The 21288-nt window shown below is 57.7% G+C and overlaps 2 protein-coding genes across 6 annotated transcripts; both read right to left on the minus strand.

Moving 5' to 3' along the window:
• Positions 1-241: 241 nt before the first annotated feature.
• On the minus strand, positions 242-16974 carry STARD3 (StAR related lipid transfer domain containing 3). 4 transcript variants are annotated; one of them, XM_072356627.1, is made up of 15 exons: positions 16903-16974; positions 13582-13862; positions 10903-10980; positions 10582-10659; positions 10437-10490; positions 10212-10329; positions 8997-9095; positions 8336-8391; positions 7570-7662; positions 6275-6337; positions 5193-5288; positions 4598-4677; positions 4143-4247; positions 2792-2885; positions 242-1018 (listed from the first exon to the last, which is right to left on the minus strand). In XM_072356627.1, the coding sequence occupies exons 2-15, from the start codon at positions 13795-13797 to the stop codon at positions 914-916; spliced, it is 1335 nt and encodes a 444-aa protein (XP_072212728.1). In that variant the 5' UTR covers positions 13798-13862; positions 16903-16974; the 3' UTR covers positions 242-913. The 4 variants fall into 4 exon arrangements, with proteins under 4 accessions (XP_072212728.1, XP_072212729.1, XP_072212727.1 ...); XM_072356628.1 differs by having other exon boundaries at positions 16696-16928; XM_072356626.1 differs by having other exon boundaries at positions 16738-16920.
• Positions 16975-17130: 156 nt separating this feature from the next.
• PPP1R1B (protein phosphatase 1 regulatory inhibitor subunit 1B) lies at positions 17131-20960 on the minus strand. 2 transcript variants are annotated; one of them, XM_072356608.1, is made up of 8 exons: positions 20724-20960; positions 19930-19990; positions 19468-19490; positions 18826-18901; positions 18467-18595; positions 18187-18252; positions 17612-17752; positions 17131-17535 (listed from the first exon to the last, which is right to left on the minus strand). In XM_072356608.1, exons 1-8 carry the CDS (start codon positions 20802-20804, stop codon positions 17456-17458), a joined length of 657 nt encoding a protein of 218 aa, XP_072212709.1. In that variant the 5' UTR covers positions 20805-20960; the 3' UTR covers positions 17131-17455. The 2 variants fall into 2 exon arrangements, with proteins under 2 accessions (XP_072212709.1, XP_072212708.1); XM_072356607.1 differs by having other exon boundaries at positions 19468-19496; positions 20724-20952.
• Between the last annotated feature and the right edge of the window lie 328 nt (positions 20961-21288).

Raw genomic sequence — 21288 nt, forward strand, 5'->3', positions numbered from 1 at the left:
AGCCCTGGGCAGAACTGGAGGCCTTTGGGACACCCAGGCAGAGCCCTGCATGGGGGATGGAAGGATGCTCCATGCCCTGGTGCCACTGCAGGGCAGGGGGCGGTGACCCCCACGGCCAGTGGACCCGCAGGAACTCTGGGGCACGTTCCTTTTGCCTGCCCTCCTCCCTCCCCCCCCCCAAGGCAGGCGCTCCTCTTGCTTTTATCTGATCGAGTTACAAAGGGCAACCAGGAAAGCAGCGGGCTGCAAACAGTGCAAGGCTCTTTATTTTGACAGATGCCAGCCAGAGGTGCCCCCGGTACCAACAGGCACTGGTAGAGGGGCAGAGACCCCAGGCCTAGCCCCTGGGGGGGGGGGGTCCATAGGCACTGCCCCCCCCCCCTCATGCTGCTGCTGTGTGCACCCAGGCATGGGCAGCTCCACGCTGCTTCCCATCAGAGCACAGCGTGGCAGCAGTGCAGGCAGCACGAAGCTGTGCTCCCCCACACAGCCCCAGGGGAAGGCTCTGATCCCACAGCCTGCAGGGCTGCATGCAGGGGGGGCTCTAAATGAGCCCAGGAGAATCCCACAGGGCGGGGGGGGGGGCAGCCACAGGGGATTGCCCCGAGGGTCCCCACAGCAGCCCCCCCCCACAGGAGCTTTGTCCCCATGTGTGAGTGGCACACGACAGGGGATGGACTGTGCGCTCACCCTGAGTGGCTTTCTCCTCTGAATCCCTCATCCTCAGCACAGCAGCCCGGGGCTGCCAAGGAGCCCCCAGAGCCAACGTGGGGGGAGACGGAGCACAGGGCAGATCCCAGCTGCAGGGCAGGGGTTTGACACACACCACGTGGGCTCCGGTTCGGCGGGGAAAGGAGAGGAGCAGCCCCCCCTGCCCACCCACAGCCAGTCCAGTAGGGGCAGAGCACCACGATCAGGGTTTGCTGCAGAGCTCAGCGACCCTCTGCCGCAGGTGGAAGGCAAACTCAAACATGGTGGCTGCCAGGCTCTGGTGGATGAGGTACCGGGGCAGGCGACCCTGCAAGGAGAACAGAGGAGACAGTCCATGAGTGAGGGTGGCAATGAAATGAATGCAGCCCTCACAAGACCCCCAACCACTCTGGGTGCTCCCAAGGTGTGGGGATGGCCCCCCCTCCAGCTCAGGGCTGCACACGGCAGCGAGGAGCTGCTGCTCTCAGGGTGTTGGATCCGGGGGAGGAACTGAACCACGTTTTGATTTCCCTAAAAAGCCCCGCACGACTCAACCCGCCTCGGCCCCTGATCCATTATCGACTAAGAAAATCAGCCCAGGCTCTGCGGGGGAAGGCGGCAGCGCTGGGCTGGGAGTGGGGCAGGTGCTGAGAGGGAGGAGGGGAACCACATCCCCCCACCCAGGGCACAGGAGAAGCCCCGTGGATGCAGGGCAGGGCTTGTCCTCCACCCTTTGGAGGATATAGGGGCCATTTTGGGCACGTCTCCAAATGGAGCTGCGGGGTGAAGCGGCAGCACAGACACAAACACACACACACACACGTGTGCAACCCTTGCCCTTCGCTATGAGCCATGAGCTATAAATACCCCATCAGGGCCAAAGGAAATACCAAGGCAGCACCAAGGAGGGGTCTGAGCGGCAGCAGAGCCCTTCAGGAAGATGGTGGAAGCAGTTATTAATAGCTTGGCTGCTCCAGCATTTCTTCCAGCAGCAGCAGGAGAGCGCTCCCCGTCCTGGAAAGCACGGGTGGGGGGGGGGGGAGGAACAACACCTCTCCTTTCCCAGCTCAGTTGTGCAAGATGGAGCTGATTTCCCTCCACCCCAGCTCACAACGGAGGGAGGGAGGGGGTGGAGGAGACATCTGCACGAAGGAAAAGCACCTCCAGCACCAACCCTGTGCCAAGCAGAGCCAGGGCCAGCAGGGGGGCCAGGCACCAGCCGTGCCACGTCCCAGCCAAGGAGCTGCCAAGAGGATCTCTTCCACGGAGCCTTTTCAGAGCCCAATCCAAGCACAGTAGCTGAGCTGCTCCGTGGGAGGGGAGGGCCGTGGGAGGGGAGGGGGCCGCGCAGCGTTGCAGCGCTGATGAATGGAGCCTTTGTGCTCGCTGCTGCAGCGCCGTTTCCACACCAACCTTGGCACGATTCAGTGCAGGAAGAAAACAGGGCAATGCCTCCCCCCCCCCCCCCCCCTCTGCCCGGCTCCCTGCCTGCTGCCTTTGTCCCGGCCACCAGCAAGGACTCTGCATGCAGCTCTGCAAATAGCTCCGGATTTGGGTCACGGTGTGCGGCCGAAGCGCTGCTCTCTGCACGAGGCCGCAGCCCAGCAGCTCCACGGGTTGTCTGTGTTTGTACCGAGGTGTCTGGGAGCAAATGATTCATCCCTGCAGTAGGTTCCTGGGAGCAGCAGGCAGCCAGGCAACACTTCCATGTCCAACTAAAGCTGGACTCCAAAGAGAATGAAATCACCTCTTCCCAATCCGACATGGAGGTGAAGCCCCGTAACCAAGACCTGTCAGGTAAGGAATGGTTTCCCAGCCCTACACTGGGGGAAACTTTAAGGGGGGAAAAGAGAGAGAGATGTTCAGGTGGTGATCAAGTTCTGCCTGCAAAGCTCAGGTCCCACTACTGCAGCCTTTAAGAGCAGCGTCAAGCCATGCCCCGGGGAGGCTTGTAACAGGACAGCAGCCCCTGCACTGCCCAGCTGGGAACACAGGGCAGGTCCTCAGCACCCATCCTGCCATACACAGAGCTCTAGAAGCACATAGATGAGCTCTGCTGGGGTTGGGACGCAGCCACGGCACTCACACACCAGTGCTTTACCTTCAGGTCAGTGTTTAGAATCCAGATAAAAGTGCAGACCCGGGGGTTGCTGGGGCACTTCAATACGATGAATCCTCCAGGTCCGTTCTCACCCCTGCGGGGAAACAACAGCACCAAATCAAGCTGGGAAGGCCCTGGTTGCAATGCACTGACCCCACATTGACTCCTGTAGCCACAGCCCCTTGTCTGACTGCAAGGACAGGAGCCCAGAGGGGCACAAGCAGATGCTTGGAGTATCCAGGAAGGAATCTGGTTTGACTGTGGGCACACAAACACAGTTTGCCCAGCAGATTTCCCACAGCAGCAGTGCTGGGGCTGCCACCAGGCTGCCTCCAAACCTCTGGCCTGGCCAACACTGGCACTGCACTACTGGGTGTGTGTGGGGAATGGGTCCCTGGGGAAGCACCCGGGGGGACCCACACGGTCAGGCTGAGCTCAGGGCACACACCGCTGTGTCTCTGCAGCCCCCAGGTCCTTCCTTACACCATCTGAGCATCTCAGAGACAAGAGCTGTGCTTGCACACACAGCCCAAATACAGCTTTATTTCCCTTCCCTGCTCAGGAACATGCACTATTTTTGCTGCGTACATTTGTTAACAGATTTTTCTAGGCCCCCGAAGTCTCCAGCTCTTAAATAGACTGAGGCAGCTCTAACGTCTTCGAGTTAAAATGTCAATTACTTTAACCAGATTATTAGGAAAAACAAAGTCAGTGCGTGAAGTGGCACAGCTGGGCCCCAGGCAGCAGCACAGGCAGTAACAAGGAGCCTTGTGTGATGAGACCAGCCCTGCCGAGATCCATCAGCTGCTGTGTGAAACCAGCCCTGCAATAAGGGAGAGGCCAGGACCCCACTGGTGCTCCAGGAGCTTTCCCACCCCAACGCAGCTCATTTCACCCCCAGGTCCGTCCCTTGGTGCCTGCAGGCTTTAAAGTCAGTAAGCGAGAAGCAAAAGGCATCTGAGAGGCTGACAGAAAGACGTGGGCAGCTGCTCACTGCCCCTCCGAAATGGCAGCTGGCCCTGTTTGGGAATTGGCTGCTACACAAACAGGATGCAGGAGGGGTTGGGGTTTGTGCTGTTACTGTCGGCACCTCCGCTCCCCAGAGCAGAGCTGGGAAACGCCCGAGCAGCACTCAACAGCACAGCACTCAACAGCACAGAGCGTTTCTTTAACAAAGGAAGAAGAACAAGGGAAGCAAAGGTTTGCTTCCACAAATAGATTCACTTCCTGCCAACGGTGCCAGAAAGACAGCAGGGTTCTCATTTATGTGGCTCTCTGCCCTAAGCTTAAGCAAAGCGCGGGTCGGGTATCAGCTGAAAGAAAGAAAGAAAGGCGAGGATCTGCCTCTTACCTGACATACTTGGAGAGTGGAGGCTTCAGGCTGTGCGTGGTCGACATCCCTGAGGAAATGTACCTGTCTCTCCTTCTCTCGATCCGCCTCACGTTCACAAAATCCCTGAGCAAAGGAAAAAGGGCAACGACAGCTTTGAAACGCGCGTTGAGACTTTGAAGGGGCAGATCACGTGGGCTGGGGCTGCTGGGGAAGGATGTGGCAGAGGTATGTCAACATATGGACAAAAGGCAGGCAGTACGGCTAGCATGGAGGCAGAGACTGGGACAGATTCTGAGCTATGGGACTCCTGCCAGATGTGTCTGGAGGGGACTTGAGGGGCTCCCTGCCTTAGGGATGTGAACCAGCCCTGCTGGGAGCATCACCTGCTGGCCCTCACTGTGGTCAGAAGCTTCTCTCTGTGTTTTATAGGACAGTGTTCAGAGGCTCAGGACTAAAAAGGCAAAGAAACTGACCTGGGGGAAACGACACCGCCTGCAGCCCCAGCTGCCACGTCGTATGAAACAATCGTGTTGTCTTCAACCCGCTGCAAGATCTGGGAGAAAAGAAAGAGAAGAAGAACTCGGGCTGAGCCTGCAGGTACCAACAGCTGGTCACTGCAGCCCCTCACAGCTGGGAGCACACAGAGCAGCTTCAGCAGCTGATGGGTGATTCGAGGGGGCGGGGGATGAGCTCCGTGGCAGTGCACACACACAGGTTTGTCTGCTGGCCCATGGCTGCCCCTCCACCTTTCTGGGGTGGTTCCCTTTGGATCCCCACCACACCAGCAGCGCCAAACGGCACCAAGCAGAAGCAGGCTTGGCTCAGGCACTGGCCCAGCTCCCTGCCCACCTCGTGGGCTTTTGGATGGGCACAGCCACACAGCTGGCTGCCGCCGAGCATTCGGATCGTACGGATGAGCGGCAGAGATTTAATGCCTCGGTGATTCTGATCCAGCTAAGCTCCAATAGGGCCTGGGCACCACTGACAGCCGGTGTTGGGCTGGGAAAGCTGCAGCTCTCCGCTTCAAGGAGCTCCTGTGATTAAGCCATCTTTGTCCGGCACGCTCACCTGGCAAGCTGCCACTGTTCTGTTCCATAGGATCATCTTCTCGGGTTGGAGAATAACCTCCTGGTAAACTGTTTCAGCAGAGCACTGCAGGAAAGCCTGAGGACAGAGACAGAGCAGTCAGCCAGCACCCTGCTCCACCTGGGCAAGATTATTCCTAAGGAACGCAGAGCGGATCAGAAAGAACAAGTGGGAGGAAGCAGGAGGACAGCGGTGAGGCCGCAAAGCCAACGTTGTTACCCACTGCCAAAGAGGGAGGAGGGCACGAATGGGGATCAGAACTGGGGATCAGCAGCAGCTGAACCTGCTGGGAAGGGGGACAAGCATCCATCCGCACCACGGCCACGCAGGCAGAATGATGCCCTCTGCCCCCACTCCATCCTTCTCAGCAATTCAGCTGCACGTGCAATTGCTTTGGAAAGTCACCAAAAAGATTCCCAGGGCTCCAGCACAGCTAACATTCATTTCTCCACGTCCCCGTGGGACTGGGGATGTTCGGAAGCAAACAGTTAATGCAGCAGAGCGGGACCATCCAGCTTTGCCTCACCAACACAGAGCTGCTCCTCCAGCAGCTCTGCCAGCGAGGCAGCATATGCACTGGAACAAAGAGAAGCCACCGCAGCACCAATGCTTCATTAAAACGTGGTTTACAGCCAAGCCACTCCAGTGAGAGGGCACAGAGCACGGCACTTCCGAGCGGCTCTTCTCAATGCCAGGCAGCAGCAGACGCACGCTCAGCCCTGGTCTTGCTGGCAATTAGTTGCAATTAGCCTCCTTGGTCAGATTAGTCCTAGATGCTGGGGTTGGAAACGAGTCTTGCAGTCACCTGCTCCCACTTCCACCAGCAAAGAGTGGGGCCCGGCATATTTGCTGGGGAGTTTGTCTGCCAGCCAAGGGGTTTTCCTGGAGAGATTCCCTAACGCGTGCAGAGCAGTTCATCTGTCTCAAGCAAAGAGAGTGCTCTGCAGGCTGACCTGTGCTGCCAGGGCCAGCATTGAGAGGGAAAGCTGAGCTGTGGCTCCAAGCAGAGCAGTGATTCTGTATGTATCACACAGGCTAAGGAAGCAAAACGGGAAGGCTCTTACCTTTAAAATAAAGGTCTTGCCATGGAAAGGTATTTCAAAAGTGTAAACAACATCACCAAAGTCCTGTGCAAGAAACAGGAAAGTTTCATTTGTGTTGGCAAAATAACATCAGCTGCTTCTACATAAGGTAAAACCTGCTGGTCTCTGGGCATTGCAGGAGGGCTGCAGGAGCTCCAGCACCATCCCATAGGGCCATTCTTGGCCCTAAACTGCTCCTGCTCCCCCACGCCAAGCAACAGGACCGGCACTGAGCCCACTTCAGATGCCCATGCACAAATTTCCATAAACAAACCGACATCCAGAGAAGCAGCAGTGATGAGACAGGAAAAGAATCCACCCCGTGCCAGCCCGCAAACTCCGTTTCAAGGTCAAATTCTCTTTGCAGCAAGCTAGCAGCACCGGAGTATGAGAGAGGGTTTAGTTTGCCAGCACTGCTGTTGTTACCTACATCTGAGAAGAGACTCCCTGGAGGGGTTAGGGATGGACAGATGATAACCTTTCATCATTAGCCCTGTGTTAAACTCTGATTAGTCTATTTAAATCCATCCCCCTTTGGATAAAGAAAACAATCTGCCCAGCTAGTTTGGCATCAAACAATGGATCACTTGACAGGGGAATTTTAAATACCAGATGAGACTGCAGTTTGCAGGACTCTCACCTCAACTGCATTGCAAGCCCACAAGTGGAAAACAAGGTTGATTTTAGGGGCCTGGGGGGGGCAGAGGCACTAGCACTTTTATGCCACTCTACAGAGATAAAGGAGCCTCAGCTACCCTGAAAACCTTGCTGTAGCTTGAGGAAAAACACACAGCAGGGCTCCCTGATACACACCCCACTGTCCACAGTGCCCCCGTCCTGAGGGATGCACACACAGCTTTGGGGGTGAGGCAGGAGCTTCCCGTGCCCCACACACTCCTGGCTCTAAGAATGGTTGTAGCCCAACCAGCCAGAGCCTCCCCAGAGCCCGCTGTGTCCCTAAAAGCACGATGCTCTGCAGCCCTCACACCCACCAAAGGTGAGCTGCCCACCAATGCCAGCCTGCCGTTGTGAGGGAGGAGTGACGGGGCTCTCTCCCGTCAAACGGGAAGGCAATTAAACATCTAATTAAATAAGAGGGGGGATTTTACATTTAACTGAGCTGGAAGAGATTCCTAATTCAATCAGGTAATTGTAACGCTTGTTAATTTTTCATGTTGCAAGGAGGTTTCAAAAGCCTCATTTGTCCTCCAGTTTTTGCTAAGCCATCCGTGCTTTTTGCCAGCGCTGCCCAGCACTGCGGTGTGGGGAACACTTACATTGTTTTTCTCAAACTTCCAGTTCTCCTCCTGGGCGAGGATTTGGTCCACGACTTCCATGGCTTCTTTGCCTTGTCGGACGTATTCTTTCTCCTAGGAGAGAAAGGAAGATTTCAAGTAGCAGGGTTTGCAGATAAAGCCCCACGTTGTGTGTGCAAGATTTGCTACCCGGCTCCCAGGGTTGGCAGAGGGAAATGGGCTACTTCCCATCACCACACCACACCAATCTCTTAAATCCAGGGCACAGAGGCCTCATTTTGGAGCCTGAAGTCACGCTTCCTGCCCTGGCTTGCATCCACACACCAGCTGCGCCCACCAGCAACTCTCTTGCCTTAGTGTAAGGGTTTCCAGCAGGCAAAGGGCTGCGAGATGCATAGAGCTTCCTTCTGTGGAAGTGCCAGAACTGGAGCTAAACAGCAGCAGAAGCACTTGGAAAGCAGCACAGAGAAGCGTGTGCCCAGCTGGACTTCAGGGAGGTGAGGAACCACCTCGTCTGCTAGAATTCAGCAAGGATGGTCAAGGTAGTGCCCTGTTGGTACATGACTGCATGACCAGAGAAGGGGGGAAAGGCAGAGCTGGAGCCACATCCCTGAGGGATGCTGCAGGGGAGAAGCTGGCTAATGCTGAGTGTCAATCAGAGAACCCCTTGTGCTGCAGCCACGATGCCACCGCTCCCAGGAGCCGTGGGGCAGGCAGAGCACCTCAGCCAAACAGCCCCAGACAAAGGGTTGTGACACGAGGGACGGGATTGTCTGTCTCTGTTTACCTGAGCTGTCAGTGCTTTCCTTCCCGGACCTTCCTCGTCCGACTCGTTGTCCGACCCTTGGGTGAAACACAAATTAACACACAGGTAACAAAGAGCCTATTTATACATCTCCCCCCTTCCCACAGATCAAACAATGCTACCAGAGGGTGTGACCCCAGCACAGCCCAGATCCTGTCTCCCCCAGCACAGAGCTGGCTGCCAGGTGCTGCTCTGCTCCCAGCCAGCCTGGGGGCACTGAGTGTGCCCTGGGTGTCAGCAACACTGGGACAACTGCTCTGGCAGATGCCTGCTGGCTGCTGAGCGGGGATGGTCTCACAGCCAGCACAAGGCAGCAGCTCTCTGCCAACTCTGACCCTCACCTGCTCTCAGAGATTCACCCCTGTGCCCTCACACTGAGGGCAGCGTTTAACCACAAGCACTTTAATCGCAGCTTAAGAGCATTTAACCCCAAGACCACAAAACGCTCTCATTTCCCCACAGAGTCAAAGCCAGGCTGAGCATGATCCTGCTCTTCCATGGCACCACAGCAGCAGGGCACCAGCACGGGGCAAAAACAGAGGCTCTGCCAATAGCTGGGCTGATGAGACAGAGCTCAGACAGAGGGCAGTAATAGGGGCAAGGAGCTTCCAGAGGAACATGGGATGGGAGCAGAACATGTTACCTGCAAAGGACTCCGGCGGGGAGTAGAACTGCCCATCGGAAAGGGCTCCAGGGTACAGCAGGGGCCCACGGGCAGCCGCAGCCTGGGCTGCCAGGTACCCTGTGAAGCAGAGCAGGTTTCACATGCAATGTCCTAAACAAGGGGGACGGGGGCCCCATTTTTCCCACTCCAGACCTCCCTTCTCCAGCCTCCCAGCCACTTTTTGCCAGACACAGCTGCTCTGCCCGCACTGACACCAGCCAGCCCACAAGCTTTTCAGCTCCTATTGCCTCATCTTTTGTTTGAGACATTTTATCTGCATGGAGATCAATGGGCTCTTTTGCCTGTCAAATCCAAAGGCGATTAAGCATCTAATTAAATAAGAGCTTCCCCTGGAAGCAATTTGGAACCCGAGCCTAATCCAATAGAGGCATTAAACACTTGATCATTTTTCATCTTAAAGCCTCCTTGCAAGACCCAAACATCCTCTGGTGTTTTCCAGTCATTCAGTGCATTTCTGATCCAGCCTCACTTGACAAATACTTCTCAGTTTATGTGCCATTTCCCAGTCCTCTTTCGTCAGAGGAGCCTGGGAGAACGACTAAGCCCTTGTGCTGTAATAGCACTGCTGCTTCACATTACAGCTGCATTACACAGGCTGAGCACCCACTCCCTAGAAGGACCCTTGGAAGGAACAGGTGCCCTGCCACGCGCAGTCATTTGTGGAGCATTAGGTCAGAGAGACTCAGTCCCAGTTTAATCTGACCTCGATGACTAGAGACTGTGAAATCTCACACACAGTAACCCCTGCTGCTTCCCCGTAATAGATCTTTACATCGTTCCTCTCCAAAGGTCTCCAGCCCAGATCTGAAGACAGACCTCACGAGCTGGAGAGTCCCGCAGTCCGCCTGGCACTTGTCCCACTGTTTCAAAACATTTCCACTCATGTGGAGGTGAGCTCCCTTTCCAATCCGTCTGGCTTCAGTATCCAGACGCTGGAGAATTTGGCATGTTTTTCTCTTCCCAATTAAAAGATGCTTTTCATAATCTGGTATATTCTTCCCTTGAAGGGACTCGTATACTGTAACAGAATTGAATCAGCCACTTCCCATCACAGCCAGCCTGGAGATCACTTCTCCATTAACGTCATTTCTGCCAAGGTGCTGCCAAAGCAGCAGAAAGCCCAAACCTGGTGGCCTGTTCTGCTGGCTCCTGTCAGGGGAGCAGAATACTTACATCGTTCCTCTTCTGCTTCCTGAGTGAGGACTTTAAAATCCAGGAACCAAGTTTCTAACCAAGCAATGACAAACGAGACGATGGGAAGTAAGTAACCAAACGCCCCTTTGGTGAGAAGCTGAGTGGAAGAGAGAAAAAAAAGAAGCAAAAATCCCAGGGAGTTTAACATAAAATGGAAACAGAAGCAATCACAAAGCAATCCCCTGAGAGCCCAAGGAAACCAACCTCGGAGAGGATGACCTTCACGATCAGGAAGGCACTGGATATCAACGTGGTGACCTGGAAAATAAAGATCACGCAGGTCAGACCTTGGTAAACTTTAAGCAGAGAGCTTCAACTGAAAACAGGAAAGCCAAAATTGCCTTCTTACCGCTATGACCCACCAGTGGCGCAACCTTACGACCGCATAGGCCAGCAGCAACACAAAAAATCGGAAGAAAGCCAAGACCTTTCAAAACAAAAAGCCATTGATGTAGATGGTGTCCTTGTCCCCATGCCAGGTTGCTGGAAGGATGCAGCCCTCTGGGATCTCACCAGCTACAGCCAGGTGGGGTCAGTGGTGCGGCGGGGTGGGCTACAACCTGCCCAAGTGCTGGGCCAGGAGCAGCAGGGATGCGGGAGACCCCCAGCTGCCCACCCACCCCACAGCTCCAAGCTATTTGCCCCGCTGGCAGCAGGCTGGGATACTCACAAATATGTCAAAGAAAGAGGTTTTAAAATTGTACTCGAAGATTTCGTTCTTCAAGTTCTTCTGAATGCCATCCTTGGTCTGAAGAGGAGACAGGAAATGAGGAAGCTATTGAGTGCAATGATAAGAAACTAATGATAGAAAGAACCCGGCCAAGCGGAGTCCAGAGGCTACTGCTGGGTCAGGTTATGCATCAGGCATACAAATATACAGTGCAGGATCCTCTGCTGGCACAGAACCATGGGAGGATGCAGCAGCACATTTCTGCTTCACACTGAGGGCAGTTGGGGCTGCAGCAGCACAATGCTACATCAGACACTTCTCACATGGAAAAGCTGTTATTTGGCTCAGCACATCTCATGGCAGCAGATCACCAACCCCACAGCCTAAAGCCCTCTGTCTCCTGCAGCCCCCACTTTGTGCCCATCACTTCCATGTGAAACTCCAGGGACAGACTTCATCTGTACAGGAGGAAACAGGGCAGGTGAAAAGCCCCAGAAAGCACTTTTTGGACACCCCAAACACCTGCCTTGTGACATGGCAGGAGAGGGGTCCAAAGGCCACAGACACACAGAAGAACCACAAGGAAAGCCTGAAGAGGCAAAACCAGGATTCTGCAGGATTCTAAGAGGGCGTGGAAAAAACCTCAGAGAGCTCTTCTATCTCAGCCCTAAAAAATGTGGGGCTCGACAGCCTCGATGCTTTTGACACCATAAATCTTGTTCTCAGGAGCTTGGAATCGCTGTTTATGAGGAAGTGGATGGCTCAGGTAACTGGAACAAATGCTTCACCTTTAGGCTATTGGTTTGAATGCAGCCCAGCTGGCCTGGAAGCTGGTATATGCTGACAGCTGTTTGATGATCTGTGAGAAACAAGTTGGTGGATCTCAGGCCAGTTCTTGGCAGACTGGTGCCCTGGCACCCTCTCGTCAGACAGTCCAAGGACAGATGAGGCAGCCATTGGGAAGCGGTCCCTCTAGGTCAGGGCTGCTGCTTAACAGTTTGGGGGGGGGGTGGTGGTGGTGAGCAGTTCTGCACCGCTGCTTTAGATGTGAGGCTGCAGGGCTTGCACCAGACAGCAGCCACCAAACCAATCTCAGAACATCCTGAACTGAAAGGGACCCACAGAGCCTCTTCCCAACAGCACTGCTCTGACAGGAGATGTTAGAGGGGGAACAGGGCTCAATTGAGGCTTTGAATTATGATTTTTGGGAAGTGTTTCTGTTTAAATCTATGCCGTTGCCTTGAACAAGTAAGAAGAGCTGATTGAGGCACCTCTTTGTCTCTGAGAGCAGCAAGCTCGCACAATGACAGTTTGCAGGAGACAGACATTTAACGAGGGCCCATTTGTTCAGCTTATCTTGCAGCAAAGGAAACCATTTGATAAAAAAAGCATTAGTCACGATATAAACTCATTGCTCTTCATAACTAGGCAAATAAGTCGTCCTAATAGCCTTAAATATGCAGCATCTCGGCTCGGGGCCTAAATATCACCAGTTAGTCACTCATTAATGGCTACCTGCAAGACCTACGCTCAGAATTACCCTGACGACCACGCTGCCAGAGCATTTCCCCAGGGCTGCAGGTTGGGATTTGCAGAAAAGCACCGTTATGGAGAGCCCAGAGAAGCAAGAAGGGAGCAGGAGGTTGGGGTCTGGGGAACCATCGGCATCACAGGAATGCTGCCCCAGAGCTGCTGTGCTTGCACGAGGCTGCGGGGGTCACTGCAGCCTCTTGGCAGAGCGCGGGGTGATGGAGCTGCTGGCCAAGGCAATTCCTTATGTGCAGACACTGCAGGAGATAAGCTGGGCAGAGATAAGAGCCGCTAAGTGAGCGCAGGATCCAGTGCTGATAAACAAAGGCCAGACACCGGAGGGCTGCCTGCAGAAGCAGTGGGGTCTATCTGATCATCTTGTCTTTCCAATCAGGCTGTTCTGTGGGAGGACATGGAGTACCTGTAACCTGAAACCCATTCCCTGCGCTGCCAAACTAGTTGGGACTGGTGTAGGGGAAAAAATAAATACATAAACGTAGCCCTGGGAACAACTTTGACCTGAAGAGATGGAAGTAAATAAACTACATTTCCTTGTTCGTTGCAACAGTTGACAGAATGAGCAAAGGCAGCACCCCGTGCTGGCATGAAACCTCTGCAGAGGGGACTGAAACCGCCAGCTCCTTTGAGGCAGAGCGGCACCTCCAGTTCACAGAGGCAGAGATTAGCAGCAGCAATCTGGGTCCAAAGCTCAAAGCCCTTTTTGTCTGTGCCTTCCAGACAAAGGTCTGCGCTCCCCTCCTCACCTTCCGAGGCTTCCAGAACAGGGCTCTGAGCAAAGCTGGCAGCCTGCTTGGCACACGTAGAGACCATCTTCTCTTTAAGAGGGCAGGAGAGAAACTTGGCCAACGGCTCACCCTCAGATCTCATTACATGACAACACCCAGCGCTGCATGCGTGGTGTCAACGACCCGGGGCAGCCACAAAGGGGCCCACTTGCAGGAAATGAGCTGGACTTCAGCTAGAACTGACTGTGCACTGATTTCTCAGCCAGTGCAAATCAGAGAGCGCTGGGAAGAGCAAACAAAGACTTGGCCTGAGACTTCTGAAACACAGCAATTAACGCAGAGGAAGCCCAAAGCGCAACTTAAGAGGGGAAAGACTCCACAGCTTTGCTTTCTCCCAACTTACGTTCAGTTCGATTATCCACAACAAAGAGATGAAGAGCAGATCGAAGGTGACAAAGAGGCAGAAGGTCCTCCTCACGTCCGAGATGGCTTTCCTCTTCTCTGGATTGAAGTAGCAGTATGGGGAGAAGCCCTGGCTCTGGGAAAGCGAGGTGCTGATGGATGCAATGGCTGGGAGGCTCCGTTCCAGGTCGTGCTGCAGGTCTGTCGGCTTGCTCATCCTTGGCCCAAGTAACTTGGGGCCTACGTCAGTCAGGGCCACATCTGCAGAGCCACCAACATCACCTATAGGGAAACAACACGGGAAGCCTGGGGGAGCAATGCCACAGCCTTAGGCCCAGTGGTGTCACCCTCCTGTTCTCAGCAGTGCTGTCAGCTGCAGGCAGGCAAACACAGAAGGGTAATGTGCACATTATACCCTTCCTCCAGGCACACGATCCCGTTACCAGCTCAGCTGGATTCTGTCTCCTTTACACCGTTCCTATTGGAAAAGGCCAACACCATGTCATGGACTCTCAGTTTTCCACTGGTATCCCACATCATGTCACAAAAACCAGGCTGAACACTCTGCCTTTTAGGTCAGCACAAAGCACTAGAGAGCTCACCCAGAGCTTTCACCCCGCCCCTTCCACCAGCACAGGGGACCCCATCCCTTCTGCCCGCTGCAGGGAGACAGAAACTGGCCACCAACAGCCCCATGGCTCAGCTCTACAGCAGGGATCAGCCACATTGGTGCTGGCCCTGGTGGTGCTTTAGTGTACAGGGTCGAGGTGCCGAGGCTGACGCCTGTTTTCAGGCAGCCTTGCCAGCCATTGTGTGAAAACATTTCCCTTCCATCAGCAGTGCACAAAGAGGCTGCTGTGTTAACGAAGCACGCAGCTGAGCACACGCCTGAGACAAACAGGGAGGAAGGTGCCAAAGCAAGGAGCTGCTGTCCCCAGATTTCCACCTCGCTGTGATCCACAGCTACGGCACCAGGACAAACTCATTCTCTCCAAAAATCCTCATGTGCAGAGACTTTTGGTCTCCAAACAACTGCATTTGTTACTGGATTAGCTGCTGGCCCAGCAGCTCTGCTTACTCTTGTTTTGCTACAGCAAGTCTTGCTGAAAACCAAGAGGCTGCAGTCAGAGCTGCACAAGGGAAAAGCCCCAGGACTGCGCCCAGAACCACAGGAAGAGGCAGCCACCATGTGCTGGGACAAAGGCAGGAGCTGCCCCACACTGCTGCAAACACAACCCAGGTCTGTGTGCAAGCAGCTCCTGAGTGCAAGCAGCTCCTGAGTGCAGCCCTCAGGGAGGGAGAGGAGGAAGGAGGGAGGGAGAGGAGGCTGTCAGGTCCCCAGCAGCCACTCCCTGCAGCCCTGCGGAAGGAGCTGAGGATGTGTCACTTCGGATCAACCACAGTCAGTGCTGCCCTTCGCTGCCATGAGCGAGGGGTCCATCTCAAACTGAGAAAAGTTGCAGACATCTGTGAGTGCTAAATAATAGATTGCCTGATGCACGGGGCTGCCGCCTTCTCCGTGGCTGAGTGTCACCATTCTCCACTCAAACAGCACTTTGCACTTAGGCAGCCCCCGCAACTTCAGAGCGCTTTAAGCTCACCCTGTGAGATGCTCAGCCCTGATCCCCCACGGTGACAGGGACATCCCTGGCTCTCGTTGGCCTAAAGCCATCGATTATTCAGCCCCAGCTTTCCAGGTGAGAGCTGACGCCTGTCCTGAGGCCAGCATAGAGATCTGGGGAGGAAGCAGTGAGAAGGGCTTTACCTTCAGGGGAAGAACAGAAGCACTTTGGCACAGAAACATTGAAAATGGCAGAATATTTCCAGCACAGGTGGGGTTGTTTCACCACAGGGTAAAAAGGGCAGTGGGCAGAGGCTGCTCTGAGCACGTCTAAATGTGTTTTTCCCAGGTGCCAGGTGAATTACTGAGTGCTCAGTGCCACGATGCACATCAGCATCACTGCAAGGGGGACCCGCTGGGGCTCCAAAAGCTCTGGAGACACAGTCATGTTCCTTTACTGGAGAAAAAGCCCAAAGCAACATGAGACCTATCCCTGGAAAGGCTGTAGCAGCCCCCTCACAGCCCGCAGCCTCTCCCCTTCCACTCCTGCCTTTTAGATTCAAATCACAAGCTTCTCATTAGCACACGTTTGCATGCTAATGACATGTCTTACAGCAAGAAGCCTTTCCATCTTGTGACACCGCTTCTCCTTTCCTCCCGCGCCCCCAACTTCCTATTAATGTGCCTTCTCGGCTCACATGACGACTTCAACAGCTAATTCTCATGTCACCTCTTTTGATGGTGACAGCCTTTGCACCAAACGCTGCACTGAAGTGCCTGGAAAGCGAGGGAGGGCTGCTTTAAAGCCACCAGCTGCAGATGTTTCACCAGCTGCTGACACGTGTCTGAGCTTCCTAAGGGAAAGGTCACACTGACAACAACTGCCCTTCTGCCCTGTGCTGTCCCCTCACCCCATCAGCCCCACACCATCCCCCGCAGCCCCAGCCCGACTGCTTTGTTTGTGAGCTGGGCTCTCACAGCACCATAAGACCTCGGAGGGGCTGCATCCCCAGACTCAGGACCTCCCCTCCTCTGCACATGCAGGCTCAGAGCAGCTTACATAAGGAATAACTGGGAGGGCTCCGGCCCCAAGCTGGCAGCTCCCAGCTTTGCTCACGCAAACGGGTGTTGGTTTGATCGCTGTGCAACTGGCCTTTGATTTCAGTAAGGCCCATCCATCAGCGGCTCAGAGTCACAGAAATGAGAAAGCTCAAAGGAAACTCCTCCTTGGCTCCAGTGAGTGACTCCAGGAGCTGCCGGGCGGCAGCGGGTGATGAGGGGCAGCAGCTGCTTCCCATCCCAGGCACCACAGGGCACGTCGCAGCGCCACGGCTGCTTCCCAAGGGGCAACACGGGCACTTGGCGGCCCTGCAGCCCCGAGCTCTCAACCAGCCGCTCTATGAGCGGAGCGCCGCCGCTCCCGGCCGCTGCTACGGGATCCCACGGGACAGGAGCCGAGTCCCACCGCAGCAGCACGGCTGTACCGCAGCCGGTACCGGAACCCGGTGGGTCGGGGAAGGCCTCGGTGGGGCCTAGCGGTGGGGCCCAGCTTACCCTGCGGGACAACGGCACGCACCGGGACGGCCCCGCTCCTACCTCGGCGGGGACACAGGAACCGGAGCCCCGTAACGAAGGTGCCGGCCTTCCGCTCTAGCTCCGAACTCGCTCCCAGGACGGCTCCGCAAAGCTCCGGTACCGACCTCACCGGTACCAGCTTCACCCGGTACCGACCTCAGCCCTCCCCTCCGACCCACCCAGTACCTGCCCACAGCCTCCACCGCCGCTTCCAGGCCCTGCCGGAAGTACTCCCCGGCGCGAGCTACTTCCGGCCCCACCGCCACCTCTAACCCCGGAAGTAAGACTCCGAGCTGCGAACATGGCGGACTGCGGGGGAACCGCCGACACGGGGCGACACGCGGCGACACGCGGCCCATCACGGCGCTGCCCCCCGGTTCCCACCCCCATAGTCCCCCAAGCACGATCCCGGCGCTCTGTACAGCTGTTTATTGGGGCGCAGCGCGGCCGTTGCTGCATGCGGGGGGCGCGGGGCAGGTCTCGGCCGTGGGACCCCCAGCCTCACTGCCGGCCCCCGCGATGTGGGAGCGGTGTGAGGCCGCGGTGCCACCGACCGGGCCGGGATCCATGCGGGGACACACGCGAAGCTCAGGCTGCGAGCAGGGCCGGGGGGCGGCGGGGCTGCGGGGGAAGCCATGTGGGGCAGGCCGTGGGGGGGGGGGGGCAGGCCATGGGGGGGGGCAGGCCGTCGGGGGGGGGGGCAGGCCGTGGGGGGGGTCCCGGCCAGGCCTTGTCCCGGCTAACTGGTGCCCAATGGGACCGGTGAGCGACGGCGCTCCGTCCCCGCCAGGCCCACGTGCCGCCGCTCCTCGCTGTGCTCTGGGGGTGACAACGGGGTCAGCTGGGGGTCCTGCTGCCGTTGGAGGGGGCAGGGATCCCCCCCCCCGCCCTGTACCGCTGCCGTCCTCCGGCTCCTCCTCGTCACCTTCCCCCCCCTCGGGGTCCTCGGGGTCTTCGGGGATGTCGGACACCGTCAGCGCCTTCAGGTCCTCGCTGCGCTCGGCGATGCCGCCCGCGAAGGAAACCTTCTGCCCCCCTGGGGATAGAGGGAGGGACGGTGGCCAACCGTGGGGTGGGACGGCCGCTGTGCTGCCTGCAGCCGGGTTGTGGGGGTGGCTGCAGTCCTGAATGCCCACGCTGACCCCGACCCACAGTGGCCCCATCCCCATAGTGGCCCCGTTGCTGTCTCCATCCCCACCAACTCCACAGTGTCATCGTCCCCACAGGGTTCCCCGTTCCCGAGGTGACCCCATCCATCACCTCGTTCCCATCACCTCAGTGTCCCCAACCCTGCGATTTCCTTGTCCCCATCCCTGTGGAGGCCCATCCCAGCAATATCCCCATCCTCAGAGTTCCCATCCATGCAGGGTTACAATCCCCATAGTGGAACCATCCCTGGCCCATTCCCACCCCAGTCTCCACAGTGTCCCCAAACCCTCATTGTTCCCATCCCTGTGCTGTCCCCATTACCTTTCCTCTTGTGTGCCTTGGTGGCAGGGAAGACGCTCCTCTCGGCTCTGGTCTGGCTCCCCAGGGCTTCTCAGAAGGGCAGAGATGAGCCCAGGGCAGAGGAGACAAACCTCCCCCCCAGAGCCAACACAGCCAGGGGGACCGGCTGCCATCACCATGGCTCCGGGACACGGCAGGGGTCGCTGCAGCCCCTGTCCCCCCACGGCAGCTGGCAGCACCCAGTCCCATGTCCTGACATGGCTGCAGCAGCTTTTGTCCCCCTGCCCCCCATCCCTCTTACCAGACTCGAGGGCGCTGTCTGGGTCGCAGGCGCGGGCCAGTTCGGGGTCCCCATCATCAGGTTCTCCATCAGAGCTGTCCCCCCCACCCATGCCACTCTCCAGGTGGGACTGCACGATGCGCTGCACCGCTGTGGGGCACCGAGATCAGCCCCCACTCTGGCACTGGGAGCACTGGGAAGTACTGGGAGAGGCACAGGGGGGCGGCGTGCCCAGGTCCCCCAGCCCACTGCTCTACACCCACCCCATATGCCCTCCCTCAAGTTTCTCCATCCAGATAGCAGCAGGCTGGGGGCTCAGCCAGCTCCAGGAGCTGCCCCAAAGAGTCCCCTAAGGAGGACGTGGCCTTTGGGGACGGTACCTTTGAGCGAGGGCGGTGTGTAGGCACACGGGTTGGTCCTCTTTGGTTTCAGCAGACAGCCCTCACCGGAGGCTCGCTGCAGGACAGAGCAACCAGACAGCGTTGGGGACAGGGACAGGGCAACTCCCGCATCGGGGACACCCGTGTGACCCCACAAGGACTAAGAGCCACGATGGGGATCTTACTGTGGGAGTCTAGGGAAGAGCCCCTTGGGACTGTGACACTTTGCTGAGGGTCCCACACTGGGGGCTGTGGGATGAGACCCCCGAGGGTGGGACTCTGTAAGAACACCCTGCAATGGGGACCTGAGGTTGAGCCCCCCATAGTGAGGACTGTAACAGAGACCCCCAATGTAGTGTCCGTGTGATGGGAACGCTGCACTAGAGACCGGGGGGTCGGTGATGAGGACCGGAGCTCCACGAGGTCCCATTGTCACAGCCTGACCCCCGTCCCGTCCCCGCGGCGCCGTGTGTCCGCCCCCAGGGGCCGGGAGGGGGCAGGGAAGCGATAAGCGCTGGGACGGGGCAGGGCGGCAGCACCACGATAACACGGCGGTGACTGCGCTGTGGGGACGCTGTACCGGGGGGCTCAGGGGTGGGCTGGGGGCTGTTGTAGGGACAGAGGTGCACGGCACCCACTCACCTGGTAGGGCAGGGACTCGTCCTCTCCATCCGCAGCGCCAGGAGAGAATGGGTGGGTAGGACGGGTGCTGGAGCTGCAGCCCCTGCCCTGGCCCCGCTGCCCCATCCTGTGTGTGACCCCCCCACCCCCACCCTGCCACCGTGTCCCATCCCTGACACCCCATAGCAGATGTGACACCACATCCCATCCTTGTCACTGAGGTCCCATCCCCGCCGTCGTGTCCCACTCCTACCACAACATCCCATCCACGGACACCTGTCCCACCTCCACCCCCACGTCCCATCCCTTCCACTCCATCCCACCTGTGGCTCCTTGTCCCATCCCTGCTGCCTCATCCCATCCCTGCCCACACCTCCCATCCCTGGAGCAGCTGCCTCTGCCCCCAGGGCCACCCAATGCATCCGTCCCCCCTGCTCCCCCCCCCATCCCCAGCCTGGTGCCAGTCCGTGTGTCCTGGCTCACCTGGGGATGAGTGCTCGGAGAGCTGGAACAGCATGGCAGGTGTGGGCCTCCGCCGGCGGATCTGAGGCACAACAGTGTCACTCTGTCCCCTATCCCCTACCCCGTGCCCCAGCACTGAGCCCCATCGTGTCCCCACCCCATGGGGTGCTCAGTAGCACAGGGCAGGGGACAGGTGCAGTTCCCCACGGAGGGGCCATGTCCCCATCTCAGGTCTCCCCTACCTCCCCCAGCCCCTCACAGCCCGCAGCCCCACACAGCTGTGGGTACACAGGAGCCGTGTCCTAGGGGTGCTCCCTCGGGCTGGGCACAGCCTGCATTGCCCCCTGTCTTGTCCCGTCCTGTTCTTGTCCATTCCTGTCCGCTCCGTCCCAGCCGTTCCCTTCTGTCCCGTTCCTTTCCTGCCCTATTCCCACGCATAACTCCTGCACAAAACTGCTGCTGGCCGCCACAGGACCTCGGAGCACTTTGTCCTGTACCTGTGTCTCCCATCCCCTTCCCTGTCCCTTCCTTTCCATGTCCCCATCCCATCCATCCCCTCCCCCCCGTCTCCTCCATCCCTCATCCTTTACCCCCCAGTCCTCCTCGTCCCTCTCTCCCCGTCCCATCCCTTCCCTCTCACCCCACGCTGTCCCCATCCTGTCCCCTTCACAGCTCTCCTCCACCTCAGGGCACCCATGGGACACCCCCGGCACCATCACCACCCGCACCCCACAGTCCCTCACTACCCAGGGTCAGCAGAAACACGGTGCCATGCTGAGGACCCCACAGTGACCCCGCTGTCACCCTGCACTCACCATCTCCACGGCGCGGGGGTCCAGCTGGCTGGGAGGTGCCGGCACTGAGAACTGGATCTTCTTGCGGTCCTTGGGGTCCATGGCTGCAGGCTCTGAGCTGCTGCCCGGTGCCACACGGAGTTCGGCAGCGCCCGGGCTGAGCACGGTAAGGACTGAGCGGCGGGAGGTGGGGAAGGCAGAGCCGCGAGGAGGAGGAGGAGGAGGAGGAAGGAGAGGGAGGGAGGACACGGCTCCTACCAGCGCGCTGCATTATTCATCCCCCGGGCAGGGGGGCTGAGGCCATGGATAATGAGCCCTCGGGGAGCCCGGGAGGGGGGCTCGAACCTGCCGGGCCCCTTAACCCGTTCCCCACCGGGGGGGCCCATCGCAGTGGCTGTGTGGGACGGGACAGGGCTGTGTGCGGCTGTGGGCATCCGAGTGCTTGGAGCTTTGGTTTCCCTGCAAACTGGAGGGCAGCGTGGGCAGCCTGGCTGGGTGGGTCACTGTGGGGCACAGCTTTGGGGGCTGCTCCATGGCATGGGGACTCCCACTGTGGGACCAGGTCAGCCCCACAGGGGACATCTGT

Source organism: Excalfactoria chinensis, chromosome 24 (genome assembly GCF_039878825.1).
Source record: "Excalfactoria chinensis isolate bCotChi1 chromosome 24, bCotChi1.hap2, whole genome shotgun sequence".
NCBI lineage: Eukaryota > Metazoa > Chordata > Aves > Galliformes > Phasianidae > Excalfactoria > Excalfactoria chinensis.